Source organism: Anas platyrhynchos, chromosome 7 (assembly GCF_047663525.1).
Source record: "Anas platyrhynchos isolate ZD024472 breed Pekin duck chromosome 7, IASCAAS_PekinDuck_T2T, whole genome shotgun sequence".
Lineage (NCBI taxonomy): Eukaryota > Metazoa > Chordata > Aves > Anseriformes > Anatidae > Anas > Anas platyrhynchos.
Genome location: NC_092593.1, coordinates 6779597 through 6802337, shown reverse-complemented (window position 1 = coordinate 6802337; position 22741 = coordinate 6779597). Strand labels below are relative to the sequence as shown.

Genomic DNA, 22741 nt, shown 5'->3' with positions numbered 1-22741 from the left:
GGTGAATTGAACGTATGGTGAATTTAATCCTTCCCAATATAGAGTTCATTTTAAGTGAGTTTGTAGACTACAAACTCACTTTCTCGGCACTATTTCTTTAGTAAGTCCTTGATGGGTGCTTACAAAGTCACGTAACTGAGACCTTTAAGATGCAGCACAGACCATAAAAATCAGAGGGGCAACTGCTTAATTTACAGCAGTGGACTATCATCCAAATCGTAAGAAATAGCAGATGTGTAACATACCAAAGAAGTTATATTTCAGGAAGGAGCTCATTTTGAGACAACAGGTGAGCTGCTCGTTATTTTTGAGAGGCAGGCTAGTAAAATGGACATTAGTATTATATTCAAGATTTAGATTCTGTTTCTACATCTTTTAAAAAATAAATGTGTAAAAATTTCAGATTGCTTTACTGCAAAAGAGTAGGAAGGAATACCTGCCAGTTGTTACACTGAAGATTTAAGGGAGGTAGTGAGAGAAACAAAAACTAACATCAGCTGGTAGAAATAGCTGCCTGTCAAGAGCATACTTTTTATTTTTCTCTAGATTAGAATTTGAGCAAGTGTTGATATCTGTTTTCATTATGTGATGGATCTGGTCTAGATAGTCAGTTTTATGATTCCTTCACACTGATGCATGGAAGATATCATGTAACTTGTGAGTACTGATTACTAGGATGTCAGAAGTGCTTTAGGAAGAAATCAGTTTCTGGTGTTTCATTGTTCAGTGTTTGTTTTTTTTGTAAACTCCACTTTCAGATCAAAGTGTATTTTATATGAAATAGTATTTTAGTTTGGGTGAAAAGAAAGAATGTTTATAAATTGTGTTCCTCCATCTTTCTCCTTCCTTTTACTGTCCAGTTCTATTCATAATTCTGAATAACTTGCTTGGAGTCCTAACCAGAGATAGATGTTTAGAGCTTTTTACAGTATTTTATTTCTATGATTTTCTGAGAATTCTAGTTGGTGAAACTTAAATCACTTCAGAGATTGTACAAATTGCATTCATCACAATCAGTATCATTCATGATTTTTTTTTTCCTTGATGACAATGAAATTCACTTTTATTTTTAAATTCTCTAACCTTTTTCTCTCTTTGGAGACCTTATTCTGTTGAGACAATTTCATGAAGGTATTGCTATAATATTAATAGTCAACGGTGCATACAGGAAGAGTGTAGCAGTACAACTAGGTGTGTGTGGACCATTGTTGAGGATTAAATGCTTTAACTTTATTGTACTCATGTGAGAGGAAAATGATGGAATCCTTTCAGGGAAAAAATATGTAATGCAGGTTCAACTACGGCAGCCAACTTTTTCTCTGGTAGTTAATTTTATTTATATATATGTGTGTATATATATATATACATAAATAATATATATATATACACACACACATAAATTTATTTATTAGGAGTTGAAAAGCCAAAACCTTCAAGTATTTTAAAAAAAAAAAAAAAACAAAGCTTTTAAGTTGTTGCTCTGATACCTGTATTGTTAATAGATGCTGGATCCACTGTCTTTGAGCAGTCCTGAAAATTCTGGCTCAGGAAGCTGTCCATCACTTGACAGCCCTTTAGATGGGTAAGAATTAATTGCATTCATTATTTATCTTTGTTAGATTGCTTAATGTATCAGTTGTAACATATAAAAACTCTCCAGCAACAGCTACTACTGAACTTCTAGGAATTTCTCTTGATCCAAGATCTTTAAGATGCAGAACAGGCCATGAAAATTGGAGGGACAACTGCTTAATTTACAGCAATAGCCTGCATTGCTTACAAAAGCTTATCAAAATACAATTGCTTACTAATGCACAGCAAAAAAAAAAAAAAGTAGCTTTCTTTTCCTTTTTAAATTTGCATTTGAAACCTAAATTTAGATTTTGGATCCTACAAAAATACACTAAACTACATTTAAACATTTAAACTACATTTTGCCACTCATGCGTATATGAAGTATGTTCCTTGGCATTGAGCATCCCCATCAAATTTACACTTTTTAAGTATTGCTATATGAATTTCCCTTTTTCCAAGGTTGAGGGTACCCAATACCAGAAAGGAGGTGGAACTGATTTAAGACTTAAGCAGTCAGTCCCCTCCTTTTCCTTGCAGTTACTGTCCAGTCTGTCCCTTTTTCCCATTGCAGACTTCCCGCTTATTTTCCTTTGTTTAAACCTGTCAGTTAGCGAGAAGCAGCATGTATGGTGGCGAGCCTGGAGGTCTCTTTTTATTGACCTGTCAGGAGATGCATGTATTTCGAGAGGGTGACTGCCCACAGTTTCTCAGCTGCCAGGAGCTCCAAACTGTACACACTTCTGCTTGGCTTCTGGTTGGTCAGACGAATAAAGTGGGGTCTTAAATTGTGCAGATTGGCTCCTCCTTTACTTGGAACTACTACATTAGCAATGCTACTAATTAAATGCTTTCATTAATAGAGAGGTAAGAAGTTGGGTATCATTTTTTATGGCAATCAATTAGAGCTATGGTATTCCGTGGTACCTTTTCATTTGAGAATGATTTGAGGACAGAAATGCATTTGGTCTTACAAATAACTTTTTGAATTAAATAATATTTCTTCATGCCACAAACAAAACAATAGACATGAAATGCGGCTAAATACATACAAAGCTTAAAGTAGCTAATTAGAATAGAAATTCAACAAACTTCTAGTTTTTTTTTTTTAATGGGGTAGGGACAAGTAGAAGAAGGGTAAACAAGGCAATCTTAATTTGACTGTTTCTGTTTCCAAACTTTTAAATTGCTTTTTATTTACTAGTTTTGTCATCTCTGCTTAGTCTGTTTTCCTTTTTTATTTATTTTTTCACCCCACTTTCAAATGTTTCCTGCAGAGGTGTATGTTTTGTGTCACCATTCAGCTTCCGTTACCTATTAGAGAAATTCTTACCAGAAAAAAGGAGGAGATTGGTTTGGTATGTTTTTAGAAATATACTGTATTTGGTTGCTCTGATCTGCAATCCCATCCATTCCTTTTAGTCACTAAGAGATGCGTACCAACTGTAGGCAAGAAACAATCCGATTGTATAAGAACCAAAAAAAAATCATTCATCATTCTGTAACTCAGTAAAATTAATACAGCAATCCTATAGCTTTCATGGAGAGAAGAGGAAATATTCTAGAGGCATTAAAAGCTTCTGCATTTCTTTGGTTAAATTTCATTAAGGATTTTTGTAAGCTGCATAAGAGACTTTGCTAGTCTATAAACCATTGTGTTTAGCCTTAAAAATGTTAAAACAGCAGTGCTCCTTTGTAGCTTTATTAGTGCTAATTCAGATTTTTACTAGTATCATTACTCATTGACACAGTCTGTTGTTCCCTTACTACATTAAGCTTAATAAGGAAGCTTTTCCATTGTTACTGGATTATTATTGATACCTAATCGATTTAATTTCTTTTAACTGTGTTCCACTTTTGTAAGCAGATACAGTGACTTGTGTAGCAATAAGCTTTCATTAGTCATAAAGAATTGTGACGCAGTAAGATTAAGTGCTAAACCAGTAATTTTTAACTCCTGTACGTTTTTACACTTTTAGAGACAACTATCCCAAATCACGGATGCCAAGAGCACAGAGCTATCCAGATAATCATCAAGAATTCTCAGGTAGGCAAAATTGCTGGATATTAATAGCTTTCCAAAATACTCTGGCAAGTAATAAGACTCAAAAGGGATGTTCATGTGAAGAGGTATTATATTACACAAACTTGTTATGGTAGTGGAAAACAGCAACAAAATACAATGTAAATATTCACAGGAAAAGATACAATGAAATTTAAGATCTTCTTAACATTTTCTTTCAATTATTGTGTGAAACAACAGGTTTGTGACATATCTGCCTCTGAAAAGAAAAAGGATGTAGTGGGTAGGGGCACACAACAGTTGGTTAAACTATACTGTAATGTCCACCTCTATATTGGTGCATAACCTTTGTTTATTTAATGTTGGAGCATTCATTTTCTACTTTGTGAAAAGAGGAGCACTCTTAAGTGTTCTTAACTGCTGTAATTGAAAGCTTTACAAAGTGCAAGATTGAAGGAGAACCATGTGCTGTGCCTATAAATTAATCAATCATCACCACTAATGTTGCTTTCATACCATGCTCTGGCTTGAATCCAAATTGTTGTGTGTGGTTCAGGATACCAAGTGCAATGGGTAACCTTGAAAGTATTTTGAGTTAACTTTTATGGACATGCCTCAAAATAAAATTTTGCTGTTGAACAATAACTAGCTTCCAGTGAATCCAGGATGTTTTCTATATGGGCTTGGTGGTGGGTTTTTGTGTTCTGGTTGTTGTTGTTTCTGGTATGTTATATATTTTAGCACACTTCATGTTAGTTATAAAGGTTTATTCACATAACTGTGAAAAAACAGTTATTTAAAAAACAGTGTTTTTTAAAGATTCTAGAGATACGTACTAATCCTGCAGCTTGTTATTTAGTATCTATTCTTATTATTTGATGTATGACAAAGAAAAAAATAGTTTTGAGTTAGAAAAAATGTTTACCTGGCCCAGTCCATTCTCCTACCACAAGCAGTATCAGGCTTCTATAGATGTGTGTATAGTATTCCTGCCTCAGAATATATTCCCAGTCAGGTATGTCTTAAAGATTCTGCAAATGCTTTTTTGTACTCCGATGGATTTTTTTCTTCTACAAATTTCTACATTCCCTCTTTCAATTTGTGTACACTTCCCCACAACTTCTTGTCTTAAAATTCTGTTGATGCTGATGTTCGTTGTGTTTTATGAAGAAGCATGCCCCTTGTGATTTTTATGGACCTCTCATGTCTCCCTTTAAGCTGTTGCTTTTTTAGGCCATAGAGACCTGCACTCCTTATGGAGAAACTATTTTGTATCTTTGATCATTTTTGGACTTTTAAATCTTTTTTCTGTGTAGTAAGAGTAGACCAAAACTTTGTTCAGTATGTCTTAATGACTTACAGCATTTAGTCTGCTTTTCAGCCAACAGCGTTTAGTTGCTGCTTTCCCGCAAATCTCTCTCACAGTCCTTTAGTCTACATTGAATTCCATCTGTCATTTTAACACTCAACCAGTTACTCTTAAGGGCTTCCTGTGATTCTTCTGTTGGCTTTGTTTCTTCAGATAATTTTGTCACCTCACATTGTTCTGCCCAGAGAATTCATGCGTAATTAAACTGTATGAGTTGTAGCCCAGATTTTTGTGGTACTGTTGACCACTTACTCCCATCTTATGTGTTTATCTTTAACCAATAGTTTATTTGTGAAGGAACTTTGCCTTTATACCATGAATACTTCATAGATCATAAAGGATTTATTCACTGTGTTTTAGTAATTCAAGCTGTGTTGACTCATTTACCAGACTTTTGTATTTATGCATTTTTAAATTTTATTATTTATAGTAGTTTCTGCTCCTTTTCCTGCTGAACTATAGTTTCCCAGAATTTCTCTAAAAAAAATAAAAAAATAAAATAAACAGAATAACTAGGCATGCTGCAGTCCACCGATACTGTTTTAAGCAAGAGATTACAAACAACTTGAGTTACATTCTTGAAATCCTGTGGAATTTCAGGCTGGATGTCCTTTTAGTTCTAGTTATTTTTTAGTGGTTTGGGGATTTTTTTTCTATAGTCTTTTTTTCTTTGAGGCTTCAACTTGAAACATATCCTCTGATGTGTTCCTCTAAGTTTAAAATTATAATACCAAACTGATTAATATGCCTTTATTTTTAATTTTGAAATTTATTTTTTTTATTTTCTAGTAGAATATGATATTCCAATATTCGAGAAGTTTGGAAAGGGGGGGACTTATCCCCGAAGATATCATATTTCATATCATCAACAGGATTACAATGATGGTAAGTGTAAATACTGCAAGCGTTCAACTTAATTAACCTATTTTTCTCTTCTTAAAAACTGAAGAAGAAAATTCAGATAGTAAAATCTTAATAAAACGAAGTATTGAAGAAATGGAGAACATAACTTCTTTCCCCAGACTTGCTTGATAAACCTCTAATGATTTCTAGAGCTGCTGAGTAGTCGCACCTCTGGTAAAGTTATGGATTACAGAATTCAAGACTCATATGAACAGACCAAAGATAGAACTTCTTTTATGGCTTTCACAAATCACCCAGTGTATGCCTTTGTGACCTTTTCCTGTCCAAAGTTAGCTTGTCATTTCTTGTTTTGCTCAAAAAAACCACCCACAAACACCACATTCTGAATGGAGTTACTGTTAATGAGTTCCCCAATTAAGAGAAAATAAAATTGAAGAGCAAACAATTTGACAGAATTAAAAATCAACTGTTAGTCTTGCATTCCAGCAATTTATTCTGTTGTTTATTGAAGTGGCCAAAACCCATGTTTGGATAGTAATGACATTTCAATTAAATTCAACACATCCTGAATTTCAAAAGGAAGAAGAGAGGAGCGGCTGAAGGATTCTTTGACTTCAGAGTATCTCACTAGTTCAGTGTGCTAAGAAGAAACTTCTCCAGAGACCTGATGCTTTCATTTGTACTCTGAAATGACTACAGCAATAAACAGAATTCTGCTGTGGAAATCACAGAAATACCAAACTGAAACAAGGCAGTCCCTTGTTCTGAGGCAGGATTAAATTGACTGATTTCTGTCACACTGAATCTTAAGTAAACTCTAAAGTGATTCTAAGGGAAGAGATACTCCATTGCTTTCTTCTTTCAAACCTTTCCTCAAGCATTTTTGAAAGGCCCTTAATTTTTTTTCTGGTCTCTTCTCTATAGTCTTGTGGTGGCCAAAACTGAATAAAGTACTCTAGCTGAGGCTTTTCTAGTGGCTGCTTTATGTATAACAGGGTGTAACCATGACTTTGTATGCAACAGTCCTGTTAATGCATTCCAGAATGGCACTTTGTTTTTCCTTCAGAGTCACCATACTGACTACTGCTTGATCTGTGGTCTGATACAATTCCCATGCCCTTTTCTTATGTTACTGTTAGTCAGCCAATTATTTTTCACTTTGTGTTTTTTGAAATTGATTTCTCTTTAAGTATATATGTTCGCTTCCTTACTGAATTTCTTCTTGTTGATTTGTGAACCATCTCCAATTTACCAACATCACTGTGAATTTGATCTTTAAAAGTACTTCAAGCCCTTCTTGATGTCGCTTGCAGTATTTCAGTGTACTCTGTTCCATCGTTATATCTCATCAGTTAAAAATAGTGTAAGGAGGTGAACTGAAGGTAAACTGCTGTGTGTGTCCACTTGAATTAGTCTCTTTTGGGTGAGACATAACTGGTAACTGTTCAGTCTGTCTTGGGCATCCACTTCACTATGTTAGTCTGTGCAACAATTCATTAATTGGCTTATGAGAATGTCCTTATGAAATGGGTGAATTGGGTAAGATACATGTGAAAAATCAATTTGGGCTGTTCTCTCACCTTATTGTCTTTTCAGTACTTTCTAAAACTGCTTAATAGTTTGTTCCCATATTTATCTTAGAATTGAAATTGATCTGACTCGTATAAATCTGAGTCTGCTTTTTCAAAGATGTTTCATCTGCCTTCAGTCCCTTGGAAACTCCCTCTCCAGCATAAGACTTAGTTGAAGGAATGTCTGATTCATTATTTATCTGAGTTCCCTAGGAAGAAACTTCATCAAACCATGCAGAGCTAAAAATGTTCGTTACCTAAATATATTGACATTGTGTTAAGCATCTGGTTGTAATTGACCTTGTTGAATATCAATGTCCTTTTTTTATTTTAATGCTGTTACTATTTATGAATCATGGGATGTTTGGGATGTTTATTTTGTGGTCTTCCCTCTGATTCCAAATGTAGATCTTTCTCTACTTTTGATTCTTATTTTCATAAAAGGATAAATATGTTAGCCTGGGTGTCATTGGAACATAAACATCTCTCTCTCTCTCTTTCTCTTCTTTTTATTAGAAGTTTATTCTTTACATCTTAACAGAGCAATACAAGTGGAGGCAGGACATTTTCCTTCCTGCCCTCACAGCCCCCCAGGTTTCTGAAGCATGCCAGTTAAACTTCAGAACAGTTCTAAAAACTGTCATTTGTAAGCTGCTCCCAGTTTCAGACACTTTAACTGTTCTGCCTAATCCCTACATACACCTTTGAATGTTTGTTTTCTTCTAGTCTGAAAGTTCGACCAGTAAATTCTATAATCATTGCATATATCATATGGCGTAGAGAACTTGAACTACATTATGTGGAATTCACGAAGTATTTGCATACGTAAATTACACAGGAGTATGTTTTTGCAGTGTAGCATATTTTTTTCTCCTTTTTAACACTGAAGGTCGTAAAACTTTTCCAAGAGCCAGAAGGACTCAGGGGAACAGCTTCCGATCACCGGTTAGTTTCAGTCCCACCGATCACTCGCTGAGCACCAGTAGCGGAAGCAGCGTCTTTACACCAGAATATGAAGATAACAGAATGAGGAGAAGGGGAAGTGACATAGACAATCCTACCTTGTCGGTGATGGACATCAGCCCACCAAGTCGCTGTAAGTTAAGGAATTTTGTGAACTCTAATATAAACTCTTACCTTTCAAATATACTGTGTCAAAACTAAGCATGTCATCAAAATAAATGTGATAAGTAATGTTTTTCTCTCTAATAGGAAAAAAATGAAGTCTGTAGGCTCTGCAGTTTTTTCATGGCTTACTGTGCCAACATTCACGTAGATTTTTCTCATGGAACATACAACTGTGGTAACAAATCACTGTAAACCTATTTTTGATGCATTAGATTTTTGAGGACCTGAGAAGGGTCACATAGATGACAATTACTATTTATTTTTGCTGATATTGGTCAACTTTTCTGATACATCGTTGGTCTTAATTGGTACTGTTTTATATTTGTGGTGGAACAAAGACACTTTGTGATGACTTCAGTAGTTGATGGATTTTAATTATGCCTCAATTAAAAAAAAGTTACGAAGTTTGTATAATATGCTTTGTCTGTTTTTCAGATTCGATGTTACTAACTGCTTTAAGAGTATATATTTCTAGAAGACTTTTTTAAAATAAATTTAGAGTACCTCATATTTTCCATCTCATAGAGAGCTTTATTATCTTCATAACTTATATGGGGAAGTTCAGGACACCCTGTTGTTGGAAAATACGGAAAACTTTTTTTTAAAGACTATGTTGTGGTTTTTTTGTTGTTTTTTTTTTTCAATCAGCCGAATAAGAAACTCGCTTGAAAACCAGAGCTATACTTATTTTTTTCAGCACCACGAGCTCCAACTAACTGGAGACTTGGAAAACTGCTGGGTCAAGGTGCATTTGGCAGAGTGTATCTGTGTTATGATGCTGATACTGGAAGAGAACTGGCTGTTAAGCAAGTCCAGTTTGATCCAGATAGTCCAGAAACCAGCAAGGTAAGTGATGCAGAAGAGAGTTTGCTTCTACTGAAGTGCTACGTTCTGTGCTAAACTGGTCCATTCCTTGAATGAGATAATGTTTTAAAAAAAGATGTGTTTTCATGTCTTTGTTAGGAATCCCGTTTTGTTAATACATCAAAGAATTTGGTTACCTGATTTTAATGTTACATCACACTTGAAAATTTTCAGACATATATATCCTCATGCAGTGAACACACAATTTAATTTGGTGCAGTCTTGGTCTCTAAAATTAAGCGATTCATTACAAATAATTACCTACTAAAGAGCACTCTGTTTGTACTAGTATAGGAATTAAAACACATTCCACATACAAACAGAAATCCTGCACTAATTTAAGTGTTCCTGAAATAAATTTTAAGGGATTTTTTTGTTTGGCTCTGAAGATGATATGAAATTTTTCTTTCCTTTTTTTTTTCTTTTTAAAAATCTCTTCAGTTTTTAATTTAAATTATTAAATCTTTGAGTTGGGGGTGGGTCTGCTAAGCTTCGCATATCACATCTCTTCAGAGAGAAGCAGTAGACAATCCATGTTTCTCTCTGAAGAGCTAATCTTTCATTGACAGGTTATTCTCTCTAAAATTGAACTTGTCCTCCGAAAAGTATTGGACACTTAAGAAGAGTAACTACTTTAGAATAACACCAATCTTCCATTTCTTTTTTTTCAAGTCATGTTTGCTCCTTTTAGCAGGACGGAAAAATTATTACTATTTTTCCTGCCTTAAGACTGTGTTTTATACCATGGTGAGCAAGGCCGGCGAGCAGAGGGTGTAAGCATTGCTGCAGAATTGAGTGGCTACCAGTGATGCTTGCTGCTATTTGTGATGGAAGATCAAGGAGAAGAGCCAAGAATCATTTGTGGTGTTATGTTTTTAATCAAGTAGCAACACCAACTACTCTAGAAATACACAGCACAACTGACTTAGCTTCAGAAGTGTTACAGATAAAATATTGTAGTCTCTCCAGTGGCAACAGTTTTGTGACCTCACTCGCCATATTATTTTGTAATGTGTACCTTTCAACGTCAAAAATGTTTTCCTTCTAACTTCAGAAGTATGAGGATATCAGCAATAGTCTGCGATGGATAAGTCAGTTTTAATGAAAGGCTTCTGGGTGAAATCCGGAATAGAATAAAGTGGGTTAGTAGAGTTTTTAGCATCTTACTGTAGAGTCTTTCAAAATATCTTCTGTTTACAAAATTTTTGGTAGTTAGATTAGTTCTGGAGAAAGCACCATATGTGTTAATGTATTTGCATATTGTTTTTCATGACTACAATATCAAGCAGTCCTCAGAGGCGTTTTTAAAGTATGGTCTGTCAGTTGACATTCCGGAAAAGTTGAGAAATAAGGCTAATTATTCCAGTAGAAAGACTGAACTTAACAAATTAATTAAATGGGAGTTTTGTGATATGTTACATAAGGATTGGTGAGGTAATACACATCTCGATATCTGTGCTCTGGAACAGATATAACTTCAAAGAAATACAATGAGAAGGGCAAGCAATTTATAGAAAACATCTTTTTTTCTTCATTTTGCTCAAACTAATGGTGTTATTTTCTGATTACAAAATTTGTAAACTTTACATAACCTCCAAGAGTGTTTCATTACTTAGTTTACATATCCTTTCAGAACAGCAGTACATACTATTCTGCTTAAGAAAAATGAAATCCAAAATCCAGAACATTATTTTAATATTACTGAACGACCATGGTAAATCCTGTTTGCTTTTTTCCTTGTAGGAAGTAAATGCACTTGAATGTGAGATTCAGCTGCTGAAAAATCTGCTGCATGAAAGAATTGTTCAGTATTACGGCTTCTTGAGAGACCCACCAGAAAGGACACTCTCTATATTCATGGAATATATGCCTGGGGTAAGCAAGAGAACCAGTCCAGTTCAACCATCGTTTCTTCATGATGTAATAAGCATGGCTTTTGCAGAAGTGCACATAGATAGTAAAGATACGTTCAAGTTAAAACAATAACCAAAGATGGGTACCAAAAGATGCTTCCAACAGTCTCACTCTGTCTTCCCTGTGTTTTCAGAATTGCTGTGGTTTGTACCATGCATTTGATTTTGGTATGAGAAGTGCCTAGCATTGTCTTTGAGAAAACAGCATTATTCTTAAACTCTTGGATTTCCTTGAATGTTAATATTTCTTTTTACTGTGCTTCACTTTGTGCTGTTGAGTAGTCGTCATCTCAACTATTCTGTTATTCTGAAAAAAAGGAAAGGTAACTAAGATAGGTGTGGGAATAGGTGCAGACAGAAAAACTTGGTTCTTGTGTTTGTTTTTTTTGTTTTGTTTTTTGCATAGCACTTGAATGCATGAACACGCTGAACTGTTCTTCTTTTACTGTTTTGGTTAAAAAATAAAAAATAAATTCAGGTTAGAAAACTGTAGATACTAATTTTCTCACCAAGTGGAGACAGATCTAAATAAAATGTGCTCTTATAAAAACATAGGATCTACATTTCTGAATAGTAACAGCATTGTACTTCACTGTAAGACTCCACAGAAGAAAAGTGTTGTTTTTTTCAGGTGAGTTCTGGGCTTTGTTTTGGGGGGATTCTTCAGTTCTTCTGAGATTTGAAAGTCAGTACCACGGAAGTAATCTGTGATTAACAGAGCCAGGTTATACAAAGATAGCTTCAATACCATGAGGTTTTAACTTAACGTTATTTTAAGCCAACACTTTAAGCACTGTCTTCCGGTTTGTGATGTTTTTCTTGACAACTTTTTTTTTCCCCAAGTAGAAACTAGCCCGTATAAACACCATCTGTTTTGTCTGACTTGAGTATCATCATTTAACCATCAAAAGAACTGGGAGTAGTGTTTGACTGCAGATAGTGCTGTTCTCTTTTTCTGTACAACATACTGGCACTATTCAGCTACTTGATAGTCATAAAGTTAATAGCTTAATATTTCAATACATGACTTCTCTGTTCAGCCTCATCTGAGTAAAAGTGTTTTCTCAGTGGAGACAAAACTGTACTTTAAGATGATCTAGAAAGTCCTGAAATCTCTGCATTTCAGGCATAATCTTCATTGAAGTTTAACAGCAGTAGTATTGGGCCACTTGTGATCCTACAAATGTTACAGTGTTTCATACTTCTTTGCCATAGGGTTCCATCAAAGACCAATTGAAATCATATGGAGCACTCACAGAGAATGTGACTCGTAAATATACGCGACAAATTTTGGAAGGAGTTCACTATTTGCACAGTAATATGATTGTCCATCGAGATATTAAAGGTAAGAAGGAGGATAGTTCTGTGTACAGCTCAGTGCTCTTCACTATGAACTATATTCTTGCCTTTTCACTAAAATTTAATTAAATTTGAGATGCCAAAATACTGACTTGATATCAGTGTGATTGCTTTCCAGTGTTATTCTTGTCACTGTTGTAAAATGAGTCTGTTCTAGCAGATCTCTGAAAATGTTTCCCTAGTCTCCGTCTGCAAAGCATTCATAATAAATTTTGTTCTGATTTTATTTTAGTGTAAGTAATTTGAATATATCAAAAGATCGTGTAATTACAAATAGATGGAGTATGCAGAGGAAAGCAGCATGATTTGAAAATATTTATTTTTACAGAGTTTTGTTAGTTACACAGAAATTACCCAGCACTTCACTGTTACAAGAAATGACTGGCAGAGGTGACTTGCCTGACCCAAATGACTCAGACTTCTTCCACTTTCCTTCCAGGAAACTGATATCTTTACTTTTTCAGATAGAGATAGGTAACTTATAAGTGCTGCAAAAGCACATTATGAATATGTGGGAAGATGGTGAAGTGCAAAATATGCGTGTGGAACAACACCGTTGTCTTCCCTAAAACACTTATGTTTTTTCTGTTGCTTTGTATCAATAGTATTTTCCAAAAAATATTTGAATGTCAACGACATTTTTTGCATGCTTATGGAAATAAGTGTTTTGAGCTACTCTGTGACATAGTTTAAGATTTTACTTTAATGTGGTGTGAAGACATTTGTAGCAGTGTGAAAATTTCCCATTTTGTTTTGTCAAGAAGGGTTTACAGAGTGACTGAAGTTTCCTGGAGAAGGAAAACAAAACAACACCAAAGTGTTTTTTTCCTTCCAGGAGCAAATATTCTGCGAGATTCAGCAGGCAATGTGAAGCTGGGTGACTTTGGTGCCAGCAAACGACTCCAGACTATCTGTCTGTCTGGTACAGGAATGAAGTCTGTCACAGGAACTCCGTACTGGATGAGTCCAGAAGTTATCAGTGGAGAAGGGTACGGCAGAAAAGCAGACATCTGGTATGTTACAAAACTTCTTTACCAAAGTGCATGATTTCAGAAGGGGCTCTTTATCATCCAGAGTTGGAGTGTTTTGTTCTGGGGTTTAAGCTGAAGAAGGGGACAAGTGTGAGCACTGGCAGTCGTGTTTGGAGCATGTAACGCTGACATCTGGGAATTGTTGGTTTGGCAGTTCCCGAGCCTGTTAATTTAGGGGTCATACGAAAATCCTGTGAACTAACCTTGCATGAAGTTAGGGTTAACAGACTGCTTGTAAATCCTGCAGAGTTACTGGGTGAAAGCAACATGTAAAGCTCTGAAGCATCAGCAGTGTCCCGTAAATTAATACTTTGCTTAATTGAACTTTATCACTGAAATACCTCCAATGCAAAGCGTTAAAATGAAATGCTGCTCCCTTGAGCACATAGGAATGAATTAGCTAGATTTAAATGGGAGATTGGGTATGGGGGGAGAGGGGAGGTTTTTGTAAGTTATTACATTTTTAAGAACTAAAAAGGGAAAGATTTCCAGAATGAACATGAGAGAGTGTAACACATCGCATAGGGTAACTTAGCGCAGGCCCAATGGACAGATCCTTTTGGCCATTACACTCCTTACACTGTGTGTGCTCTGAACACAGGGCTGGGTAGGCAGCAGTAGATGTGCAGAGGCAGAAACATTTTGTTTTAAAAGAAACCAATTTCTGTCCAACCAACAGCAATATTTTCAGTGTCAGGAAAATTCACTTAGCCTGCTTCAGATCACTTCGTAATTATTCTGCTCTACTTGAATGATAGAACAATTGGCATTTGACCTGTTCATTGCTGAAGTATTTGTACCAAGGTCAATGCTTGTTTTTGATGGGGAAAATTATGGTTAAAACTAAGAAGAAATACTGAAGTGAGACTTCTGTCATTCAGTAAATTGTTATTGTGTAAAGAAATGAGACTCTAACAAAATAACTTCTTGGAAATTGAGAAATTTGTCCAACCTCTCCATTTGGCAGTATTGTTCATGTGTTACTGGAAGAGGCTGCTGTTGCAGGGCTTATGGAACAGACTTCTCCTGGACATTTGCATGCACTTCTGCCTTCATAAATCATTTAAACATCAGCTTTGTGTACAAAGATAGTTTAAGAACTTAAAACTTTGTTTCACAATCCATTTTAGTATCTTTAGCTAAAAGAGGAAGACGCTACTGAAGGATGGTTTTAAACTTTTTTTTCTTCAATGTTAGGTTTCTATCCCACTAACTGGGGACAAGTGCATTTCTAACGAGCTAACAAAATGCACAGTGTACTCTGCCTTTCAAGCATTCCTGTTGCTTTGCATTTCCATTAAGGACTTACTGAGCAAGAAAGCTTCCAAGTGCATTCAAATCCTGCAGGTGTCTGAAGAGCTGGAGCACCGGGCTTGCGCGGAGCTCTTGGCCTCTGTCAGCCTGCTGAGCGCTGAGATGTGAACCTGCAGGGTTCTGGTGTCTGGTCGCAGCCCAGGCAGTGTTGTCCAGAGAAAGACCTGGGTATCTCTTCTCTGAGGTAGCAGCTCTGGGCCTGGTGAAGTAAGGGCGTGAAGCTGCGGGTAGATTTGGGTTACCTTGAGACAGTGGATGGCTGTTCTCTGTTGCTGTGTAGAGTTAAGAGGACCCTACATGCTCATGGTGTTTAGTAGCAACCTGATGTTTCTTGCATTCCCAGGAGAGCACGATTCTGTTGTAACCTGCTGTCTCATTTTGCCTCTGTTTCAGGAGCGTAGGTTGTACAGTGGTAGAAATGCTCACTGAGAAGCCCCCGTGGGCAGAATTCGAAGCTATGGCTGCCATCTTTAAGATTGCCACTCAGCCAACCAATCCCCAGTTACCACCTCATGTCTCAGACCATGCTCGGGATTTCTTGAAAAGGATTTTTATCGAGGCCAAGTTGCGACCATTTGCAGATGAACTGCTAAGACACACGTTTGCACACTATCACTAACAGCCTGCCTCAAGTCAGCTTGCGTCTACTGCATTTATTTTCTATTTGACTGCACTTTTATTTTTTATCTTTTACAAAAAAAAAGGAGAAAAAAAGACAAGAGAGAGAACGCGTTCTCTTGAATCTTTGTTTCACTTAGATTGTAAACAATCTGAATTTTGTATCTAAAATGAGAATCTTCCCTTCCCTGCTCCCACCAGGACTAGAACTTCTTGTTTCTATAATGTACTGATGTGGTTCGTGTAGATAAAGCACTTTAGTACATATTTGTTCCTTATTTAAAGGGGGAAAAAAAAAGAAATGATTGGATAGTCAGGAACTGTGTGACTTTTTCTGACACTGCTGACAGACTCAGGGTGCAGGGAAAAATAGACATGCAGCTAGAGGACAAAAAGGTTACTTCTCTGTGATTGTTCTTTATATTATAGGTACTTGTAACAGAGAGTTCGAAGTTCTCATATTTTAACGTTTTAATCAGTTCTAGCATTTTGTAATTTAAGCTGGATCATGTGGTTCTGAGAGTTAATTATAAAGCTGGAAGAACTTGGAACTCTTTGTACAAAAGCATGTCTAACTGGTACTTCTATGTGACCAAAAGAAAATAATAAAAAAGAATTCAATACTGATGTACTAGAGATGTTGGTGTAGAACTATCCTATCTTTATAGGAAAAGAATTACAGGTAAACAGATTATGGACCCAGACTCCTAGGAACTTAGCATGCTGTAAGGGGAAAATTTCTGCAATAGAAAAGAGGTAGCTGTTGGATGTAAATAATTGGGAGAATGTCTCCTGCTGTATCTGCCAAAGAGAATCCTCTGTTGCATAAGCTTGGAGGGAGACAATTACCTTAGATAAGAAATAAGTGGTGTTGAGAGAGTTCTCCTCCATAATCCCATGAACATTTGGGGGAGAGAGGAGTGACAAATCCTTCTGCAGTATGTGTGTTACGTGATTCAAAATGACCTATAGGAAATAATGTCTTCAAAGCTGTTGAGGGGCGCTAGGATGGAATGTATGTCAACATCAAGTGCCTGAATACTATAAAGTTCTTCCCATTATGCACTATAAGCATTGCTTTAGTAACACAGTTCAGTCATCTAGGATGTATTGACAATTCCTAAAATAAAATTAAACTTCTTTGAACACTAGGAGTAAGTCACTGAGAAAGATAAGACTCCAGTTATACTTCTCATGAGGCAACAATGAACAAGGAGGCACAGCACAAGAGACTGTATGAAGGATAGGCCAAAAGTGCAGAGCGCCAGCAACTGAATAACATGAGCGGGATTACTGCAGCCCAATAATCCAGTTGATCGGTGTTTTTTCAGATTTCCAACTCTCATAAAATGGACATTAATCCTCTTTCTCAAAGAGAATAATAAAAGAACAAAGGCAAAACTCTGAAATAGTCCTTCTCAATAGAGAAGTTCAGGTTCTGATCAGGTATAGTTACCAACCAAATTTCACACCAGAAAAGTCAAGCTCTCGTATTTTTGTAGAATACAACATAAATAATTTAAAAAAGGAATTTGGAAATAAATTATTGGACTACAGAACTGAATTAATGTATACTGTTTGGATGATTCATTGCTTGCTTTTGTTTTATAAAAACAGAGCAGGCAGATGCTGTGAACCTTGTCTACTCTGACAAGACTCTACATTATTGTCCCCAGGCTCCACTCTGTTTTATATCTTTAGAGGACTACCAGAATTATGAAATACATGGAGACAGAGTAATAAATTTACCTATTCTCATGCTAATTAGCTCATGAGATTTCTGAATTTATCCTGTTAACTTCCAAATTTTTTTTACAAGGGCATAAGCAGGAGTGTGGATCTATCCTAATCACTTTACCTGTAGTGGAGTAAGAATGAATTTTGTGCCACCTCTCCTGACACTGAGAGTGGTGGCCTCCAGTTTGTGAGCATTGTACCCTGTTTATAATTTTCTCAGTCAGGGTGCACATCTGTGCAAGGTTTCCTGAGCATGGGAGGGGACAATCCTGACCAGGGAAAACTTAAAAGGCTGAAAGGAAAGTCTGCTTGTACTGACTTTTTGGGAGGGTTGGGGGGCGGGAGGGGCTCTCTGTCACTAGATAAAAGCTATGGAAGCAGACTTTAAGGAGAATGTGTGTGTGCTCTGCTGTAAAGGACCTTTGCTTTATAAGCAAAATGTAGTGACAGCAGGGGTGGGAGGGTTAATGTAGAGCCTAATAGTTTATGTAGCTAATTTAAAGATCATATAACCGAAATGATTGATTTCAAGCAGATTAAGAAGGTACCAAAACCAAGGTGAAAATGTATATAAAAATCAGTAGTGGACAGTGATACCTGAAAAGGAAATTTTGTATTACCAAAAAAGGACATTAAAGGGAAAATGTAACCAGGTTTATCTGTAGCATTCATAACATTTAAAGATACTATTCTAAAAAGAAACTGCACTCTCTGAAGCTTGAAAATTTTCAGAATCTAGTTTTCTAATACTGTGTCCTTTTTGTGAGACAGTGCTGGCTGATGTATATTGCAATACCACTTTCTCATTGTGAATTTAATTACTGAATAATTGAGTTTGCTGCTTTTGTGCCTTTTCTAAAAACGGCATTCAGTCATGACAAGGGTAAGCATTTTGGAACCAAAAAAAAGAACTTGCAGAGCACATATCAGAAAGCCGCTGAAGTAAAGACAGCACTTCTTAAATACAGACAACTTTTTGTCAGCTCCAGCAATGCTAGTAAAACGTTATTAACTTGACCAGGATTAGGCCTTAGCTGTGTTTTTGTTTTGTTTTTGTTTTTGTTTTTTACTGTGTGGAGAATTTGTCCACTGACCTAAGCAACTTATAGTAAATTTAGATGATTATCAATATAAATGCTTTGAGCTGGAAGTAATGATGAAGCTAAATCAGACCTTTCACCAGAAAATTAGTTGATACTTATCCCCTTGCATGATGCACTTCAGTGTTGTTGTGTTGGGGTAATGTGGTAAAGCAATTTGTATTAAATAATGTAATGCCTCTGTGTACAGTGCCTGTACAACACTTTGTTGACCACTGGCATGATAATGGACAAACCCTTGCTCTAAAATTCCAGAGGGTGCATGGAATTGCATGCTGGAAACTCCACTGGAGGAGGTTTGCTGAGATGAGGCCCCTTCTCAGCTCACTATTTATGGTATCTTATTAGCAAAGACACCAGCATTTTAGAATCATCAGTTGTTCTTCATTGTTGAGTCCAATTACCAGAAAATGCTCATGAAAATAGCACTGTTGCAAGGATATGATTTGTTTTTCTGTAAATGCCATGATGGAGCTATGCTCCCCAAAAGTAAGAATCAAGGTTCACCGTGATTATGTTTATTTACAAAGGACTTATTTATCTATTAATTAATTTTATGTTGTGTGTTTTACATATTAAGTAACAAAAGTTAAGCTATTTCTGTAATGTGCTTTTAATGGTGGGACTCTGTCCTGTTAAACTAACTGTCATGTTAGAGCAAGTTTTATTTTTAATTTAGGTGATAGAAATATCCATGCAAGAACTTAAAGTATGGATCTATTAACTTCATTCAACTTACTTTGACTTCTTGAAAGTTTAAATTTAGTCTCAAATTTTTAACCGAATTTGCAATTCCAATTGCAGCCTAACAGTCCTTTATAACAAAATGAAAAGTTATTCATTTGTGGTGGTGTTTTTTGTTGTTTTTTTTTTTCCCCCTTAGGTAGTGCCTTTTTATCTGTATGCCTTAATTTTGTTCCTCTTGAACAGCATATTGAAATGCTACGGCTGTCATACAATTCCGTGTCACCAAATTGGGATTAGAGTATATTTTGAGGTGCCCAAACCAGAATTCACATGACTGCATTAAAAAGTGTACTTTAGTTATAATCTGCTGCAGTCTTTTACATTGAGAATTTTAAAAAGTGATTTTTGGAGCACTTCCTGAGTGCTTCCTATGCTTGCACAGGTTTCATATTTGCATTTTGGAGACTGTATGCTGTTATGCATACCACAGAAAAGACGTGTTTCCATTCACAGAACCGCAATTACAGCTGAGATTTAGCTTCCTAGCTCTGGGTACGAGACTCTGGGTTTCCTGTAGAGTACTTAGCAGATGTGAAATTGTAGTTGGTACGTTAGTAAACATGGTACTGTAATAAAAGTTGTTTACTTTCAGTACACAGGAATATTATCTAAGCAAATCAACAGACTTCTCAGTGAAGCTGATATTGTTTCCATTAAATTCTTTCCTGTTTTCTTTTTTGGAAAATCCTAATCCTGCCGTTGTCTTGACTGAAAGCCTTCTTGCAGCACCTGTAGGTACAGCGCAGTATAGCAAGCCATTCTTTCAGATGATAGAGCAAACTGTAACTGCAGCTTCAGAGACTTGAGCAAATTGGTCAGATCTACAGTTATTTATAGTTAATTTCTTTTTAATCTTGAAAATCTGTCACGCATATAGAAAAGCAGAATTTGTGTGCTTGAGTGTAAGTCTGTATGGTGTTTCTGGAAAAGCGAAAGTATTACTGCTGGTATCATTTCTTGCTGGTAACTTGCTGTCTTGTGTTAATGACAAGCCTGCAGTGTAAAACCACATAGAATTACCAAAGCTTTTCTATTCCCATATACATATAGCCAAAAGCGATGTTTCATGGATTAGTACTGTTACTTATAGATACACATACTTATATATCCACCAGTAAGCTTATTGCTAACTGAATAAAGCAGGTACTAGTACATAGACACCTCCCATGTTTAAAACATTTGGGTGTTTATATTTGCTGTTTAAATGCACAAAATTCATGACAGCATTAAAAGGAATTTTTTTTTTTTTTTAGTAACTCTTTTTAACTTAATCTTATTTTTGTAATTCTAAAAATAAGGCATAAGCTTGGTGACTAAACCTGGTGACTTTTTGTAGCCAGGCTTGAGCTTTGGGACATTTGAGGAACGCCATCAAGATAAGTAGATTTGTGACCTGAATTGCTCTGTGCACCATAGTAAGAACTTTTCAAAGCTGCTGGGAAGGAGTCTGCTTTACACCAGAGCCAGATGTCACCCACAGCTACCTGGGTGTACGCTGCCTTCAGGAGGAGCCACAAACCCACACCAGAGGGGGCAGAACTGCTACCAGCCTGGTTGCTAAATCGGTACTCTATCAGAATACAAAGGCACTCTTTTCATTTCCAACCCCTCGGTTTATTTTTCTAATTGGCATAACCTAAATGCTGGTTAGGTGGCAGCCACCGAGAGCTCCCCATTAGGGCTGGAACTGATGCGGTGCAGCTTTAGCACCCGGCCCTGTGCCATGAAGTGGGGTGCAGCAGCTGGGGCGGTTCTGTGGGACCCCCTGCCCCGTGTTGGGGGCACGGCCCCGTCTGCACCATGCACAGCAGCTGCCTGGCTTTTCTAGCAATAGATATGTACCTGTACTTGAGGGGTAGGATGGATGGAGAAAGTAAAATTTCTCATCCTTCAAAGAAACAATGCGAGTAGTCTCGCTTTGGTTAGGTCTTAGGTTTTCATAAACTTACTTTCAAGGGAGAGGAACTGGATAAAAATACATTAAATTTGTACCTCGGGGTTCAGTCCTTATTTTGAGTCCACTGATGAGGATTGGAGGTCAGGGTCTTCTGTCAAGAGATACAAGGAAAAGGACACTTTAAGTGGATATTCCCAGGAAATATTTCAGTTGTTCACGTCGCTTACCCCAATAATAGCTGATCCTTTTCCCCAATGGTTATTTAATGTGGGTTTAAAAACAAAAGTTGTGTTTTCTTTTCTGAACAGGCATCGTCTTGCCAGTTCCCTAGTGTTTGTTTCTCGTTAATAGCAGTGTAAAGGTGGTGTCACCCCCAAATCTTTAACGGTTTATCAAAGCCTAGTGTCTGTCATCTCAGACCTCACAGGAGTCGTATAAAGGAATATCACTGTATATATGTGGAGGAGACTTAGGTAAATCGGAACGTAGACTTTTAGTTTTCATGAAGCTATGAATACAAATTTGTAAATTTTCTCTTGATCTAATGTACATTTTTATGTAGCCATTAAATTCTCTATTTAATCTATCAGTTTCTCACTGTAAATGTTTTTACTCTCAGTTGAATGCTGGGCACAGTTTGTAATGTATGTACACAAAGGTGTTTTTTTCTATCAACGTTGACTTTTTTGCACATTTTTGGAAATATTTAATTTGTACACTGATTTAATACTCTGACCAATTGTTGATGGGTGTATGAGAATCACGTGTGTGTGCAATGTACTACTGTCTGGATGTATGGTTTTTTATTACTTTTGAGATGTTGCTATCAGTAACTGCACTGCTGTTGCTGCTTTACATGGAATATCTTGTGTATAAAAAAAAAGGAAAAAAAAAATTAAAAAACTAGCCTATGGTTATCTTGGTTGAGGAACTCAGGAGCCGAGCGTCGCTTGCCAGTTCCCTCTGTGTCTGCGGTGACTGTGTGTGTATATATCCCAGTAATCTTATTCCACAATTTCATTTCTACATTTTTATGAACTTGTTTTTTAAGGGTACTATGTTTAGTTAGAATAATTAAATATATAAAAGCTTTGAGAGATAATTTACTAGATGAATATATTTTCAGCTGGCTGATGTTCAGAATATTTTTTTAATTTTTCGTTTTTAACCATTCAAAATGTATTTGTATTTCCAGAATCAGACACGAATTGTACTTAGAAATATATTAAAACACTGTAGGGACAGCTGTGTGCCTAAGAGTTTTGTATTAATATTAAAAAAAGAAAAAACAAATCAACCTTCCCTCCCCCCACACCCGTCCCCTCAGCCCCTTCCCGCCTTTTCCCCTCAGCCCGTTCCCGCCTCTCTCCTCCGGAAGTGACGCAGCGCCTGGCGGCTGTGGTGGCTGAGGCGGCTGTGGCGACGGCGGCCATGGGCAGGGAGGAGCGGGGAGGGGAGGCCGCTTAGGCCGTGCCCTCGGCCGCCGGGGAGCTTGTGGAGGACGGCGGCAGCGAGCTGGACGAGCACGGCGCCGAGGAGTGCCGGCTGCGGATGCTGCTCGGGGTGGTTGGTAGGTGCGCGGCGGGCGGGCCGGGGCCGTTGTTTCGGGGGGAGGGGGCGCTGAGGGTGGTGGA

General features: G+C 36.8%; 1 protein-coding gene across 38 annotated transcripts in view; it reads left to right on the top strand.

The window, feature by feature from the left end:
- Positions 1 to 22741, top strand: part of MAP3K2 (mitogen-activated protein kinase kinase kinase 2) — a 61528-nt gene that overhangs the window by 28886 nt on the left and 9901 nt on the right. For 31 of the 38 annotated variants that reach the window (XM_072040519.1, XM_072040552.1, XM_072040548.1 and 28 more), the window contains exons 9-17: positions 1503 to 1582; positions 3552 to 3619; positions 5754 to 5849; positions 8289 to 8495; positions 9225 to 9373; positions 11135 to 11266; positions 12520 to 12649; positions 13499 to 13676; positions 15402 to 22677. In XM_072040519.1, coding sequence (XP_071896620.1) covers positions 1503 to 1582; positions 3552 to 3619; positions 5754 to 5849; positions 8289 to 8495; positions 9225 to 9373; positions 11135 to 11266; positions 12520 to 12649; positions 13499 to 13676; positions 15402 to 15627 — 1266 coding nt within the window. In that variant the 3' untranslated portion in view covers positions 15628 to 22677. Of the gene's footprint in view, positions 1 to 1502; positions 1583 to 3551; positions 3620 to 5753; positions 5850 to 8288; positions 8496 to 9224; positions 9374 to 11134; positions 11267 to 12519; positions 12650 to 13498; positions 13677 to 15401; positions 22682 to 22741 lie in introns of all 38 variants that reach the window. The other 7 variants (XM_072040553.1, XM_072040550.1, XM_072040545.1 and 4 more) reach the window with 2 other exon arrangements.